This window comes from Miniopterus natalensis, chromosome 7, assembly GCF_054644295.1.
Source record: "Miniopterus natalensis isolate mMinNat1 chromosome 7, mMinNat1.hap1, whole genome shotgun sequence".
Taxonomy (NCBI): Eukaryota; Metazoa; Chordata; class Mammalia; order Chiroptera; family Miniopteridae; genus Miniopterus; species Miniopterus natalensis.
The window spans coordinates 44,356,400-44,373,389 of NC_142087.1; the positions used below are offsets into that span (position 1 = coordinate 44,356,400).

The following is a 16,990-nucleotide window of genomic DNA, read 5'->3' on the forward strand; positions in this document are numbered from 1 at the left end:
GTTTTTACTTCTTGGGCTTTTCCTGTTTTTCCCTTTTTGTAATTTTGGTTTCTGCTTCTGGCTGCCCACCATTTCCCACCACTCTGGGCTGATGTCTCTCCAGAGATCAGTGGAGCCTAACAGGGTCTTGTGTACTTTTGGGGAGGCAGACGTGCCCTGACTTGGAGGCAGGCAGAGCCTGGGATGCTGTGTGGCAGGGGAGGAGAGTGGGGCTTAAAACCGCTGCCCCAGGCCTGCCACACATCAGGTGGGAGAGCACTGACCCAGAATGCCCCCACCACCACCTGCCAGGCCCAGATGGGGCGGGCACAGCCGAACACACCTTGCCCGGGCTCCCTCACTCCTCCCCAGCTTGTGCTGTTCTAAGCAGCCCTAGCCCCAACAGTGAGCAGAGGGTCTTTTTCCTGTGATAGGCTCTTGTGTCTACAGAAGCCAGAGTGGGACCCAGCCCTGCATACTACTCAAAGGGCACCTGAACACTCACTAAGAGCTGAGAGTTCTCAGCAGTGGGGTTCCACCCTCCAGCCTCTCTCCTCATGGAACATTTGGCAAGTAGCTGACATCAGAAAAATACTGGGCAGAACTCAGGCCCTTGCCAGTTGCTTTCAGCATATATCCTCTTGTAATTTGGCAAATAGCTTAGAGATCATTCTAATCTGCCACATTGAGTCAGAATGAATTACCAAAGGCATTTAGTTTAAAATTGCCCCCATGCCTCACTCTCTTGTCCTTTTTCCCCAGCTGCTAACACAGAAAGCAAAACCAGAGCTACAGATAGTTATTTTTTTCCACTCTGTGACCTGTGAGATCATTTACTTCTTTAAAAAAAAAACAAAAAACAACACCCAACCAGAGCTTATTTATGTAAGCTAGCACATAATAAGTGTTTAATAAATGACCAGAATCATCGCCCTAGTGTTAAGGGAGCAACTGAAAGGTCATGACTTGTGTAAGAAGAAGGACTCTTTATGTTCACTGCTTTATTTATCAAAGTTCACTTTATTTATTAAGTGGCTTGGGCAGGAAACTGGCTCAGGGAGCCAGAGCGAGGCTGCCACAGTTGACAGACAGGAAGTGGGGTGTGGAGGCCAGAACTCCTGGCTCAGAGCTTTTCTCACTTTGCCTCTGAATCCCACATCCCTCAGCACTCAGTGGCAGAGCTGCCGACTTCAGGAGGACGGGAAAATTATTCTCTGGGTCAGCAGTTGAACAAATTTCTAGGTACCCGAGAGAATAAGAGGGCACGCTGTTTGTATTGACGTTGCTGTTTGGTGGGGAGCTCGTCCACAGACGTGTTAAGTCTGGTGATAACACTGCCTCTCCTTTTATAGGCCTGCTGTCAGGCTGGTGCCAGATCAGGTGTTTTTTTTTCCCTTTAAATTATTTCATTGTGAGCTTCAAGGTTCTGCGCTAGAGTCTACGTGTGTGCACCTGTGCACATGAATAATTTTCCCTCCTTGGGCAGTGTGCTGGATGACTTGCCAAGTCAGCATATATGTCCTGTCCCCCTTGTTTTATGTTCCCAAGCAGCTCATTTTTCATTTCACCACACTGAATCTACAGCCCATGCTTCCTGTAACAGTCCATTTTTTAGAGAATGAAATTGTTCACGAACTGCATTTGCCTGCTCAGCTCCATAAGACCTACATCTTTTGGCCACAGATACTGGCTCTTTGATAAAATGTGAGATGCCCACTTTTCAGCATTCTTGTCTTAGTCATTGATGTGCATGTCATGTGAGCCTCAAACCTGCTCCCAGGAGACTTCCTCTCTAGAAGCGGTCATGGAGTACAGGGCTGTTTCACGTGCATTTTACTTTGAAATGACAGGAGCAAGAGTGTGGAGTTTGGAGATTTTCTTCAGTTGCTTGCTTTATTTTGTGTATTGGGTAACAGGTATAGAATCTGTCCACTCAGCCAGTATTGACTGAGGCCCTATTATGTGCCAGGCCAGGTGCTTCCTTATACAGTGGAGATTAAACCAGCCACACTCCCCACTCTCCTCGACCTTTTAGTGAGTGGAGAAGTCTGGGCGTAAACAAGTAGAGAAACCACTGTAGTCATGAGGAGTGTGAGGAAAGTGGTAGGAGATGACCAGAGGGTTGGAGGTTGGAGGTGGGTCTCAGGGAAGGCTCCTCTGAGAAAGGGCACTGAAGGTGAGCTGTGAAGGGACGGCCATGCCAGGCCTCAGCAGGGAGAGCCCTGTGCGACACCTTGAGGTATGAAAGAGGTTGACTTTGTGTAAAATCAGTATTTTTAGCAGTAAGAGCCACTGCCCTTCCCTACACAGACACACACACTCATGCACACACAGGAGAGTCAAGCCTGTAAAATGATGATCCTGACAACCACGGTATGCAGAAAGAACTACAGGTTCAACCCACGTTGTTGAAGGGCCTCTTTGAGGGTCTGTGGTACATCCTGACCCTTAGGCAGGTGGGGCACTGTGCCCAGGCAGACAGATCTGACTTGGTGCACTCCCACTGTGCTGTGAACCCTCATTGTTGGCAGGGTGCCCCTTGCAGGCGTATATCACACCTGTGCAAACCCTGTGCAGCCCACTCCTCTGCCCATCTGCTGAAGCCTTTGCTTGGAGATTGGGGAAGGGAGGGACATGCTGGTTACTGACCTGTGAAATAACTTCCATCTCCCTCAGTGTCAGCCCCCAAGGCCTTTGGGGCCCTGCTGCTAATACCTGTCTGCCTTAGGGCCCCAGGGCAGCTCAAGTTAAGCCAGCTTGTTGGAGGCCTCGAGTCTGAAAACCAGGGCTGTTGTCCGGTGTTTTGGGGTGTCCTATACCTGTGGAATATCAGGGTCTGAGATGTTTCTGTGGCCTCTGCAGAGTCAAACAACCCTGAAAAGTAATGAGCTAGTCCTTTTACCCCATCAAATCCTGCTGCATCCATTCTTCTTTTCTTTTCATATTAAGGTGTAATTTATATACAATCAGATGCACCCATATTAAGTGTACAGTTCCATGAATTTTGCAACCTCCTCTCTGATCAAGATATAGAATATTTCTATCTTCTTAGAAAGTTCTCTCCTGCCCATCCCTCTGCCTTTCACCCCCTCCCCACGAAGGCTACTGCTGTTCTGACTTCTGTCACCATAGATTAGTTTTGCTTATGCTAGAACTTCATATAAATGGAATCATATACCGTGTACTGTTTTATTTTTTCGTCTGTCTTCTTCCTCTTAATATCTATGAGATTCACCTATGTACTGTGTATCAGCAAGTTTTTAAAAAATTAAGTAGGATTTCTTTGTATGCATATACCATAGTTTATCCATTGTCCTGTTGATGGGAATTTGGGTTGTTTCCAATTTAGGGATATGATGAATGTTGCTTCTACAAACATTCTTGTATAAGTCTTTTTGTGGACCTATATTTTTATTTCTCTTGAGCAAATACCTAGGAGCAGGCTTTCTGAGTCATAGTGTAGGTGATGCTAACCAGCCAGGATGTAGTCAGATGTATATTTTCATTCATGTTTGTTCTAAGTATGTGATAAAAAGGCCACTCATTGCTATGGTTGGGACATGTCTTAAAGTGGGGAGGGTTCCAGAGGTGAACATTTCCTTGAGGCTCAGAAAGAAGCCTGTTATTTACACAGTTTAAGTGGCACCCCTTTAACATCGGCCTCGAAGTCATAGCTCCGATTGTGTTTTTAACTTTGATCCATGCAGGTCACGCCCACTGTCAGCCACTGCGCAAGGGCAAAGGTGACATTTGGAACAAAAAAATTCCTGGGGCAGGTATGGAAACCAGATTGTCGCAGCCCCTGTGGGTTTGGCCTAGAGTTTCTAGAAGGAGGCCGCAGAACATGAAAGGATGCGGAGCCTGCTGGCTGCATGCAGGTTCTTGCAGGGCCTTCGCTAATGATGGTGTTTCTCAGTGCGGCGAGGGGGGCGGGAGGCTGTGTCGGAACCGGATGCTTCCTGCCTTGTGTGCCGCCTGGCTTGTGATGAAGGTTTCACTGGAGAGTGGTTGTTCATTACTAGAACCTGGCGGCTGAAGTCCATAGTGGTTTACACACACACACCCTGTGGGTGTGCAGAGCAATTAAGAAGAGAAAGTAAGTGAAAGAGCTGACTGAGGCAATGCCAACAAAATTAACCTTATCTGAATGGATTTCTGGATCCATTTTCAGGGGGGAAAAATCCCTCTGGAACTGTTTTGACAGAAAGAAACCCTACTAATGACCTTTATGATATCTATAGGTATATAATTCTCAGGAGGACATCACTTGAACTGATCTCCACGATAAAGTACCTGTTCTTTGATGTACTTAATATTACCATTAAAGCACTCATAGAAAAACCCTTCTTTCTACCCTGCATCTCCCAGTGCAGTGGGAATGTATCTTAGAACTTAGTATTTTTGTATAGTGTGAGATGCTGAGCAGGGGGAAATAGGAGACTCAATAAAAGGAAGACACTATTGTGGTGGGTGACTAGACTCTGCTCTGCCCCGCGCACTCCCTTCTCCCTGAAATTGCCTTAGTGATGTAAGCGCTTACTTACCTGTCTGCATAAAGGTTTACTGAGAAGCTAAAGCAGCTTGAGCCCGCAGGGCCCTCCCTTGCAAGGTTCCTTCCAAGGCACAAAACTTATTCAATTCAGGAGACCCCATTTAAGAAAAGTCATGCCTTGTTGCAAAAGCACCATGGGTAGGCCCCTCCCGAGACTTGAAACAGCTCTAGAGCGTCCGCAGCTCCAGGGAAATCTGCCAAGCCCCTGCACAGGAGCTGAGAGGCACGGTCCTTGAGGCGTGCAAGGTTTTGGTGTAAGTGTTAAAATAAAATGCCTTATTTTAGTTTTTTTCTGGTTTTTTGGGGGGGTCGTGCAGGCAAGGGGTTGTGAGAGCTTTATTGAATATAATTCACATATCATACAGCCCACCTTTTTAAAGAGTACAATTCAGCAGGTTTTAGTATATTCACGAAGCGTGCAACCATCCCCGCAGTTGATTTCAGGACATTTTCAACCCTGTCATACCCTTAGTCCCTCACCCCGTGAGCCCTAGGCAACCACTAATCTGCTTTCTGACTCTCTAGACTTGCCTATTCCGGACATTTCATAAAAATGGAATCACACACTATGTGGGCTTTTGTGTCTGGCTTCATGGCGTAATGTTCATCCATGTTGTAGCATGCTTCATCCGTGTAGCCTGTGTCAGTATTGTGGTGGGCTTTTTAAAAATCTTCTTTTCCTTGTAAAAATAATACCAAACGAAATATTAGCTTTACATTTTACTCAAGCTGTTGCAGCATCTGCTCCCTTTCTATGCATTTGTCTCAGATTTTTATAATCATTTTTATGATTTTTAACATGATCTCCATACGCAGTTCATGGGCTCACAATCTGCGCCCACCATTTAAGAAGCATGCATTTAAAACTGCATCCACATGCTGTCCGTGTGTATGTGTGAACTCGGGGCCACATCCACCCAGTGTCACCACAGGTGGGTGGATTGGACTGCTCCAGAAGTTTTTGTAGCACCAGGTAAATATGACAAATATTTGAAACTGAGAGTAAGCTTTTGCACTACCTGTTAAATCTACACGGTCGTGTAAAAACCTGAAGCAGAGGCCGTTTTTCCTGTGCTTCTCTCCTCAATTTTATTTCAGTGAAGGAAACTGAAGAATTGCTCCCCTAAGAAGAGAGAAGGGAGAGTAAATCCAGGATTCTGTATTTGGAGTCGGATGGGTAGAAATAGCAACAACTGCAGCCCCGCCCGCACGGGCTGGCCTCCCACTCCCATAGTTTCCTCTGATTTACTGTCGTCTTGGGGAAAGGATTAAGCGCTTGGAGCAGCCAAAGTGCCCAGCTGTTCGTGGTCAGATAGCTTGAGCCGAGGGTCGCTGCGCTGCTTAATTACCTCAGCGAGCACGTAACATCTGTTTTCCCAGTGCCCAGCTGAGAGCCCCAGGCACCGATGGACATCCGACAGGTGCGACAGGAGCAGGATAGCTCTGGTTGTGCAGTGGCTCCTGGTGCTGGAAGGAGCTGCAGAGATCGCCGTCTGATCTCCCTCCTTCCTCCACAGGCGAGGAAACAGAGGCTTAGGGAGGTTGCCTGCCTCCCCCTGGACTCCCTGCAGGCTCCTGGGGCTGGAACCCAGACCCCTTTGGAATGGCCTTGCCCCCAGGGACAGCTCTGACCCAGAGGGGAACAGCAGCAGAGTCTACAGCCAGCTCACACCTGTTCAGAGCTGCTCATAAGAATTTCCAAGGAGATGCGGAGGGCAGGAGAGGAGGGAAGGAAGGAGGAGAGACTAAGCAGGCCCCAAGGGAGAAGCACCTTTCACGTTGTTTCTGTTCAAGTCAGACTAGCAACCTGTGTGCTCTGAGCCCCTCACTGTCCTCCAGTGCTGTTAGTAGGGCCTCTGTCCCACCCCCACCCACCTGCTGCCTCAGTTCTCGCCTCACTGGCCCCACTACCTCCCATTGCAGCCCTGCCGCAGCCAGAGAGGCCTTCACTTTTCGGCATCGAGACTGTTGCCATGGGCCGGGATGGGGCCCAAGTTCAGTGCCGTGGAGGCCCCCTCCCTACTCTCATGATGAGTAAAACCTGTATTTGTCTTTTAAGCAAAGGATGTCTCAGTGTCTCCTCAATAGATGTGGGAGACAGTTGTGGTCTTACCATCTTTTCCTGTTATCTCAGAAGGGATTCGTGGTGCCAGCCCCCCTGCTGTCCCTGCCTTTCCTAGCTCTGCCTCCAGCCGGGCAGGCTGGCGGGGCTCCCTTTTGAATTGCGTCGCCCTGGGCGTTCTGTTTTGGTGGTCTCCTCTCGGCCAACCTTCCCCTCTTCCCCTGTAAGCAGCTTGCACACACAGCTTCCCTGCAGCCAGGCAGCTGCGAGAAAATGCGTTTACAGGAACTCTCACCCCAAGCACAGGATGACTCCACTCCCTCTGCAAAAACACAAGCGGGACCAGAGCTGCCCACCCATCACACAGCCTGGAATCAGGTGGCGTTGAAAATAAGAAGGAACCACACATCTTGTTTATTAGCACTTTGAAAAGAGATCTAGAAAAACAGCACTGGCCTCACTTTTAATTCATTCTCCTTCAAGCTGAATTGAAAGAGTGGCTGGAGGCCCATGGTGATCCCATGACTGTCTCTCAAGATTATGGTGAAGTCCAGCTTCTAAAGAATAGTATAAGGCTATCTCAAGACAGATAGGACCATGCAGAGGAATCGTGGCTGCTGTATCCCAGAAAGTGTTTCTTAGAGAGAACTGGAGCTGAAGACAGCATGGGCCATCCACCCCCTGGAATCTGCCTGAAGTGGGTGTGGCCCTGGGCTCAGATGATTCTTCCAGTACCCAGAGTCTGGCCCATATGGGGCTGGTGTGCAGCAGTGGGTTCCAGGTGCAGAGTGTATGCAAGACCCTGTCTGAGCAAGGGTCCAGGAGCAAATTGTCGCCTGGGGGGGCTGCCCTGATTGTGTCCCTGTGCAGCTGAGTGTGAGTAGAACCTGGAGCAGCCCTCTAGTCACTCACATAAAGCAGATGATGTAGAAGCCAGATGAAGAAACTGAGGCATGGAGAGCTTAAGCAGCTTATACTAGGCTATCCAGCTGTTTTAGGGCAGAGCCAGGGTTTAAACCAGGCAGTCAGGCTCCAGAGTCCAGGATCTTCCACACTGAGCTGCAGCTCAGCGAAGTGGAGACGAAAGCCAGACTGAAGAGAGAGCTGTCTTAGCAAGCAAGGCAGGCAGGGAAAGAAGAAGCATGGAAAGTGAGCCCTCATACCAAGGCCAAGTCCAAAAGCTGCTGCCTGGGGCAAAGCTGGGCTGGTCAGAAAGCAACATGGCCATAGAGCAGCACCCTTACAAACAGACACTACTGCTAGGGGTTGAATTGTGTCACCCAAAAAAGATAGGTTGAGGTCCTAACCCCCAGTACCTCAGAATGTGACCTTATTTGAAAATAGAGTGTCTGCAGATATAAATCACTTAACTAGGGTGGACCCTAACTCAGTATGACTGGTGTTCTTATAAGAAGACACAGAGAGCAGATGGTCTATGAACACAGACACACAGGGGAGACACCGTGTGAAGGAGAGGCAGAGACTAGAGTGATGCATCTCCAAGCCAAGGCATGCCTGGGACTATCAGAAGCCAGGAAAAAGCATGGCTCTGTTGACGCCTTGATCTCAGACGTTTAGCCTCCAGCACTGTGAGACAATTTCTGTTGTTTAAACCACACAGTTCATGGTACTTTGTTGCAGCAGCCACAGGAAACTAATACAACCACTTTCACATTCTCCAGCCTGAGATGCTCAGACTGACATCTGTGATGTACCTCCAACCTCTTATTACCATCTTGAGTCTTGGAGGCATTTTATTGCCCCAATAGCCAATGACCTCACTCCCAAAATAGAAATAAGCAAACAGACTAGAATGTATTTTGGGGCAGTTGCCTCAAGTACAGCAGCAGCAAGCCTCCAGCGAGCAGCCAGCATTCACAGTCTCTTTTCCCAGATGCCCTTGGGTTTCCCAAAGCAGCCACCCTGGGAATGCTGAGCCCAGCTGACTTGTGTCTATCCTGTATCTTCCCTGATGGACTCCTCCCTCTGCAACACCCCCCTGGAGGCTGAGGAGGCCAGAGCTGCTGGCCATCTGGAGGTCAGGAAATGGGGGGCCTGGGCAGAAGAATGGAGGTTTGCAGAAATTGCCAATGTCTCCCCAGTGAGTACAGTTATGATAGTGGTAAATGCCACCAATGAAAGAAAGTAGTGTGTCCATCAGTCACCATTCAGCATCCATTGGAGCTAATTTTAGAAGAAAGGGAATTATTAAATATGAGTACCAAATAGCTCATAGAATCATGGGGGAGGCTGAAGAAACAACCTAAGTTGGGATTTCAGGAATGATCCCGAACGCCAAGCTGCGGAGCCAGGCCACCAGGGGAGCTGCTCCAGTCCCCTAGCTCCAGAGGAGGCAGTGCTGCCACCGCACGGTCAGGAAGCTGCCCCTGCGTGTTCACACCTGCATAACGGACACCCAGGGCCCCAGGACTCCTGCCACAACTCCTCGTGGCAGCAGAAACAGCAGAAGCACGGCCTCTGCTTCAGGTCTGCCTTCTCATTGGTACGTTGGAAAGGAAGAGTGGGAGTTGTATTTGGAATCCTAGGTGCAAAGGGGTCGGGAGGTACAGAAGGCGTCTGGGAGGGGAGTCAGATATCCAAACCATAATGTATAATGAAGGGGGGTCACTGGAGGGCCCCTGGACCACCAGGGGTTTAGTGAAGATGGGCCTGCAGAAGTGACATTACAAGGTGATCCTGCAGAAGTGGATGGCTATTAGCCAGGCAAGGACGATCTGATTTACATAAAAATCACCTGGGCAACGTCAGGGTGCAGACAGCAGGGCCCCACCTCAGACACTGACTCAGTGGGACTGGAGCCGAGCCCAGTTTGCTGCCATCCTCCCCTACGATGCTCTCGATAAAATTCTCCAGTGTCCTTTAGGTATGTTCTGTTCTTTTTGATCTTCAAGATAAACCTATGAAACAGCCCTGTCAGGTGTTTTTACCTGTACAGAGGAAAAAAAGGTGTGGCAAAGGGAAGATAAGCCACTTTCTCAGAGTTCACCAATGTGCTCGAGTGAGAACCTCTGCTCACCACCGTGACCCCACTCTCCACTGCTTATTTCCATCTGATTAAGAACAGAAAAGCAGGAAGGCAGCAGATGTGTGACCTGGGAGACCTGAATCCCAGCATCGGCTCTGCCTCAGCCCGAGCCCGCTGCTGAGGTCCCGGGCCAGCCTCTTCACCTCTCTGACTCTGTTTCCTTATTTGTAAGGTGAGGTGGCTGGAATGCATTTGTAAAATTTTTTTGGTCAATAGGATCCTTCTTTCAAGAGAAGTGTTGTGTGTATCTACATATAAGACAGAAAAAAGCAGAGCAACTATGGTTGCCTCAGGGGAGATCCAGACAAGTCCCCCTCACCCCTAGAATATGCATGCTTGGGGCTCACAGGGCTTCAGCCCTCAACAAAGGCCCACGACCTTTTGCTTGAGCCTTCTCACGTCATTGCTAACCTCAAAACTTTTCATCTGCACAGGAAGAGCCGGAGGCTGTCCCTGGGAGTCCAGGGTGCCTGGGTGTGGGCAGATACTGTATGATTCCATTTGTATGAGGTACCTAGAATAATCAAAATTATAGAGACAGAAAGTACAATGGTGGTTGCCAGGAGGAGCTGAGGGGAGGGGATGGGGAGTTGTGTAATGGGTATAGAGTTTGAATTTTGCAAGATCATAAAAATTCTGGAGATGGATGGTGGTGATGGTTTCACAACAATGTGAATATACTTAATGCCACTGAACTACACTCTTAAAAATGGTAGAAATGGTAAACGCTATGTTATATATTTTTTCCCACAATTAAAAGAGTAGTTAACATTTGTTGAGTACTTGCTGTATGCCAAGCACTACACAAAGCACTTTACTTCTCACGTGGTTCTCAAAATAGCCAGAGAAGGAGGCACTGTTACTGTTTTCATTTTACGGATGTGGAAGCTGAGGTTTGGTGTCATTTAATAAGTCTCCCACAGCCAGACAACTAGTGATGGTCAAGTGTGGATTGCACCCAAATCTATGCCGGTGAGACTGCAGTGTGTAAATGACAGGCTGAAACACAGGAGCTGACAGGGGGACTCCCCTCCCTGCCAGGCACTGACCCCTGAAGATCGAGAGGCCAGTGTTTCTGAACGTCACCTGGTCCTACTAAGAGCAGGAACTTGGTTCCCCTCTACCTTCAGAGGCCACAGCCTTGTTCAGGCTCCTGGATTCAGCAGAACCCTCATTGTGGAGCTCACCTGGGTTCCCCATTACATGGTGGTGTTGAAGTCATGGGTTGGCCATAAATTGCACATAATTATTGCGCAGGACCCTGTAAAGAGTGACCTTGTTGCCCGATCTGTTACAGACCACAGTAATCGACTACGTGAAGCCCTCAGATCTCAAGAAGGACATGAATGAGACCTTCAAGGAAAAGTTTCCTCACATTAAGTTAACACTCAGCAAAATAAGGAGGTATGTGGGCATTGACATCCCCTTGAACTTTCCCTTCAATCCTTCTCCCAGCAGGCATTAAACGTATGCTTTGTGTGATGGTTCAGGTGAAATATGGGCACATTCAGCAAAAAGAGGCTCACGAGATGCTGGCTGCTGGTGCCTCTGTGAGAGAGCCAAGAGAAGCAGGGCAGAAGGCAGGTCTCTTGACACGAGCTGACAAGGATCAGGGAGAGGTGCCTTCAGTTTAAGAATCATTTCACACTCTCTGCAGCTCACAAGTTCAGTGTGACTTATGGAAAACGCAAAGAGAATAGGAAACATTGGGTTCCCTGCTTTCTCAAAAGACAAAAGATTGTGGGAAAAGAGCTGGTATGGTAGGGTTTGAGATAACCCTTTACCCACAATCATCTGCCCAGAAGTGACAGCCAAGCCCTATCTTGAAGAAGTTAGCAAAACAGCCAAAGCAAAATCAGGCCGGTGTTTCCCCTGTAGCTGATTGGATTGACTCTGGTGACTCATGTCTGCCGGCAAATAGTCAAGAGGACTTGCCTGGCTGGGCGGGAGAGAAACTGACTTACGGTGGTATCTATGTTCCAGGACAGCACTGTGTGTGTGTGTGGGGGGGGGGTGTAACAGTGGCTAGACTGTGTATAACAACATGATGTGGGAATAAGTGCCAACGTTTATGTGCACATGAATCTTAATACTGATTTGATGCTGGCATGTTTGGTTTGACAAGCCAAAGAGGTAAGAAAAATTAAGTATTCTCATTTGGTCCTCTTGCTAGGCAGCTTTCCTAAGCACACTGTTGCTGTGCTCTTAGCCTAACCCTTCTCTGACGTAAGTAATGACCATAACCATTATTCAGCAGAGCTGACACCAGCTACCTAATTTATTTCTATATTCCTCTCGCTGGGATGACCGTAGTTCCCCTCATAGTTTCCCTCTTTCATTTGGACAGCTCTCCAAGTTTCCAGAGAGACCCTCAGACATCCACTAGGGCTCGATGTGACCCTTTGTGACCTGTGTTGACATGGTCTAGACGACTTCACCAGCGAGAAGAGTCTGAAGCCCCAGCAACTTGAGTGTATTCCTCACACATTACTTAGCTTTCTCACTCGCAGGGATTGAGTCCCATTTCCCATCAGCCTTCTGAGAATAAGGAAGGAAATGCTTTCTAGATGAAGTCGCCTTTTTCTATGGGGCCCCTGGTACTCGAAGTTCTAATAAGACTTCCCTCCTTCCTGTCTTTCTCCAGCCTGAAGCGAGAAATGCGGAAGCTCGCTCAGGAGGACTGTGGCTTCGAGGAGCCCACGGTGGCCATGGCCTTTGTCTACTTTGAGAAGCTCGCCCTCAAGGGAAAGCTAAACAAACAGAACCGGAAGCTTTGTGCTGGAGCATGTGTGCTGTTAGCAGCCAAAATCGGAAGCGACCTCAAAAAGCACGAAGTCAAACATCTAATTGATGTAAGTGGCCCATGTCCTGATAGCTGGGGTTGCACTCACTTTCCTCCAGTTTATTCTCACAGCCCCGGAAACCACTGTAACGGCAAGGGGTCTTGTGGACGGTGTGACCCGCAGAGTGCCCTTCAGACACATTGGCTCAACAGACCTTGGCTTCCTGTGGCCTTGGTTGCCTCTTCTTTGGGGGAGAGTGTCTCTTTCTTTTAAAGGAGAGCCTCATCACAGTAAGGAAGCACTGATCTCCTTAGACAAATATATGAATGCCTGTTTCAAAATACTGTGTATTCATAGAAAACTTGAGGTATGGGAAAGCAACAGATTAGGAGACAGTTGCCATTGAAGAGACGGTCTGTTACAGTTCCCAAGAGGAGGAGTGTCTTAGCTCACACTGCCATAATAAAATACACAGACTGAGTGGCGTAAACAACAGTCATTTATTTCTCACAGTTCTGGAGGCTGGAAGTCCAAGATCAAAGTGCCAGCTGCTGCCCTATCTGGTTTTGCTCAGTGGTTAGAGCATCGGCTTGGGGACTGAAGGCTTCTCGCCGGCCAAGGGCACATACCTTGGTCACAGGCTCCATCCCCGGCCCAGTAGGGGTGTATGTGGGAAGCAACCAATCAATGTGTCTCTCTCACATCAATGTTTCTCTCTCTCTCTCTCTGAAAAGCAATGCAAAAAATATCCTCAGGTGAGGATTAAAAAAAAGAAATGCCAGCTATTTCAGTGTCTGGCGAGGACTCTCTTCCTGGCTTGCAGATGGCCACCTTCTCACTGTGTCCTCACATGGCAGAAAGGGGGGGGTACACTTTGGTTTCCTCTTATAAGGGTACTAGTCACATCTTGAGGACTCCATCCTCATGAGCTCCTCTAAACAAATCACCTCCCAAAGTCCACACTTCTAATATCACATTGGAAGTTAGGATGTCAACATATGAACTTTGCGGGGGACACAAACATTCAGTCCATAACAAGGGGCCGCACCATGCCATGGGGATCATGCAGGGAAGTACCAGGGTTGGTCAGGGGTCAGAGGGAGAGGGAGACATGTGGGCAGGAGACTTTATTGTGGTTTCTGCGGGAAGAAATGGTCAAGGCAGGGTAAGTAGGCTTAAGACTGTCTAATTGAATCATTTCAGTGGGCTCTGGGACAGAGGGCCTGTTCTAGTTTCTGGTTGTCTGGTACCCAGCCCTGGGTGATCAGGGCGGGTGGATAGTGGCTTAGAGAGTGAGAGCCAGTAGGGTAGGTGGTTGGGGTGTGGAGTCTAGATTGGTCAGATTGCATCTGGAAAGTGTACTCACCCGGGAGTTGTTCCCTTTCTTCAGGAATTGGCTAACCCTCACTAGGGTCCTCATGTACAAAACAAAGACCAAACTAAGCTCACCCATTTCTGAACTTTCCCCAAGGTTATTTCTGTTGTAGGTGATTTGCTATGGTTTTAGTCTTATCTCTAAGCCCAAATAACCTAGTTGGAACAGTGGAGTTTGAGTCCCAGTTTGGTTTGAGTCTCGGCGTTGTCATTTACTGCCCATGTCATCGTGGACAAATTACTTAACCCCATGAATGTGTTTTCTCATCTGTAAATGGAGATAAATGTGAGATATGGAGAGACCAAATGATGTCATGGGATGTATGTGAGACCCCTGCAGACCGTGGGTCCTCAGGAAGGCTCGATCCCTTCTCCACCAGGACCAAGAGCAGGAAGCATAGCTCATGCCTCCCTTTCCTTCTCTACAGTCTTGCTCACGATCGGTTTCTGTGTAAACACTCACCCCCTGATGGGTAGAGACTCTACATGTAAAGAAAACCTAGGCTTTTCATTTTAAAGCTAAAACGCTTTTGGTTTTCTCTAATTCTTTTGCAGAAACTGGAAGAGAAGTTCCGGCTGAATAGACGAGAACTGATTGCCTTTGAATTCCCAGTGTTAGTGGCCTTGGAGTTTGCCCTTCATCTGCCAGAGCACGAAGTCATGCCCCATTACAGACGCCTGGTCCAGAGCTCCTAGCATAGGCCCCCAGGAGGGCCGGGACCACTTCCGCGAGCTCGGTGGAGCTGCACTACTACTGGAAATGCAGAAATAGAACTCAACATACCGAACTTTTCCCTCTCAACAAACTCGTTGTTTTTGTGTAGAAGCAGTGCCGGAATCTTTTCAGGGAGTCTTTGGTCTCGCTAGCAAAGATGAGCTGTGAGCTGGTCACTACTCAGCAGGGGAAGGGGAGACCCGGGCCGGAGATGCAGAGGCCCTTCCAGCTCTCCACTAGCAAGAGTTCTTAGCCATCTCCATCCCAACCCTCCTCCGGGGCACACACAAACCTTGCAAGCGTGGTCCAGAACCTTCTCTCCAGACCCACCCCAACTCAGCATGTGAAGTTCTAGAGCGGAGAGGGGAAGGCAATTTGCAGAACTTGGGGGAAAGCTTTTAAAAGATACCCTCACAGTGTCAAAAGAGCGTGCCAATCTATTTTTGTATCAGCTGTTGAAGTGCACTTTCCCCCGGGGCGTGTGCCTGAGTGAGTGTGACTGTCTGAGAGGCCGCATCAGCCCTGTCCCAAAGCCGGCGCCACCCTTAGAGCAGGCCTCAGCCTGGGGTCCCGAGCCAGGCTGACCTGGCACTTATTTCTGGATAACCTCTGGATAACAATCACTCTCTCTGTACCAGATGGTCTGACATCCTCTGCCCTTAGAAAATGACCTTGTTTCTGTTACTTCTACCACCCACGGGACAAAAGCAAGCTCTCGGTGTCGAATGGGTCCCGTGGGAAGGCGCGGAGTGTGGCGCTCTGTACCCTCCTGCCGCGTACCTTGTGAATATATTTAACCTTCGCACTTTCCCACTGGGGAGACAGCCGGCGTTGCGCTCCGTGGTGTGTGTACTCCTGTGCTCTATGTTAGAGTGCAAAATAAGCGCATTTGTTGTGCTACATATATATATATATAAGTGTTTTATAGACGTCCATAACAAGGGTAAAATACATGATTAGTATTTTGAGGCTTTTGACAGCTGGGACCAACTGCATCCTGAGCTGAGGTTGTGTCCGTTGAAGAGGCAGTGACTCTTATCGCCACGTATACGGGGCTGTTATTACGGAACTTTAACTGTGACTTGTACTGACTTGCTGGGACCACCTGGACGTCACCTCGCCATCTCTACATCACCACCTTATAACCGCAAGAGAGAAGTGCCCACTGGGGTTCACCTGTCTGGAGAAAGCCTGTGGCCATGTAAAAAGAGAATTAAAATATTTTATTGTTTCTATATACATGTATGTGTATGTTTAGACACACATGTCTCACTAGTCACCCCTGGCCCTGCATTACTGATTCATCTGCCGCCATTCCCACCGCAGATGTCACCCATGGACTTGAAGCTTCTCACATCACCCAGAGAAAGGGCGCTGGGAGAACTGAGGGAATCCAGCTTTAGTTAGCAGAGCTTGAAAGAATCTGACAGTCACACAGGAGAGAAATTCTAGGAGCTGCTGGCAGAGAGCAAACTGGATGGATGCTCACATTTTCCAGAGTCGTAGATTTAGCTGAGTTTAGTCCTAAATATTTTACTAACAGATTTCCGTAGCTGAGTGCAGTTTAAGACTGATTTTGTTGGAGGGCATGATGAATGTGATCTTTTTGGCTAGATCAGCTAACATTTAAGGGGCACCTACTGTTTATGAGGCAAAGGTGGGAAGGATGCACAAAGCATTCAAAGCATCTCCATCACCTGAAATACAACGTGCCCTTTGCCTTCCTCTCCTGGTGTCTGTCACTTGCCGCTCTCTGATGAGCCACCCTCGTTCTCAGCCCGCTCAGCTCCCTGGCAAGTGCCTGATGGGTGGAAAGCTTCTGAGAAATGGGGCCATCGACATCTAGAAATTGCTCCCTGCCCTTTGTCTACCGTGAGGCTTCTGCCAAGCTCCAGGGCATCCGATCAATGATAGGCCACCAGTCCAGACATGGGGATGACAGCCTGTGTGTCCTTCCTGTGTCTTAAAATCAAGCAAATATTCTTGGATGTGGGGCTTTTTGTTCGGTTTTATCTTTTACTTGGTAGACTTAAATTGTTGGTCCATGTTTTTAAAAAGTCTCCTTAAATTTTATACTCCATTGTGGCCTATGGATTTGTTGAGTGAGGAGTTTTATTGGTTTTAATTTAATTGGGGGTGGAGGTGGGTGTTGAAGATGAAAGATTTTTGTCAAAAGGTTTCCTTTTGCTAGTCCATAACATGAGCTTTCTGAAGGGAAAAAAAACAGCTCAGATGGGGTGGGGATGGGGAGAGCATAGCTCACTGCTCAGTGATGTGGTGTGCATCTCAGGCACTTGCCCAGCCCTGGGCTTTGGCAAGGAGTCAAGGAGACCCGAGTTTGTGTGGGGAGGAGGCCACTCAGCACTGTTCTAGGCCACTCAGCTCTACCCTTCCACCTTCCATGGCTCCTTGCAAGCCTCGCTCCCTCTCGGGCCTGCCCTGAAGCCTCTCCAGCCTCCCCCCCCCCCAGATGTCTGTG

At 48.6% G+C, this 16,990-nt stretch overlaps 1 protein-coding gene across 1 annotated transcript in view; it reads left to right on the forward strand.

Moving 5' to 3' along the window:
- Positions 1–15,407, forward strand: part of CABLES1 (Cdk5 and Abl enzyme substrate 1) — a 94,566-nt gene extending 79,159 nt beyond the window's left edge. The window contains exons 8-10 of the mRNA XM_016211538.2: positions 10,937–11,043; positions 12,284–12,491; positions 14,352–15,407. Coding sequence (XP_016067024.2) covers positions 10,937–11,043; positions 12,284–12,491; positions 14,352–14,492 — 456 coding nt within the window. The 3' untranslated portion in view covers positions 14,493–15,407. The remainder of the gene's footprint in view (positions 1–10,936; positions 11,044–12,283; positions 12,492–14,351) is intronic.
- Positions 15,408–16,990: the final 1,583 nt, after the last annotated feature.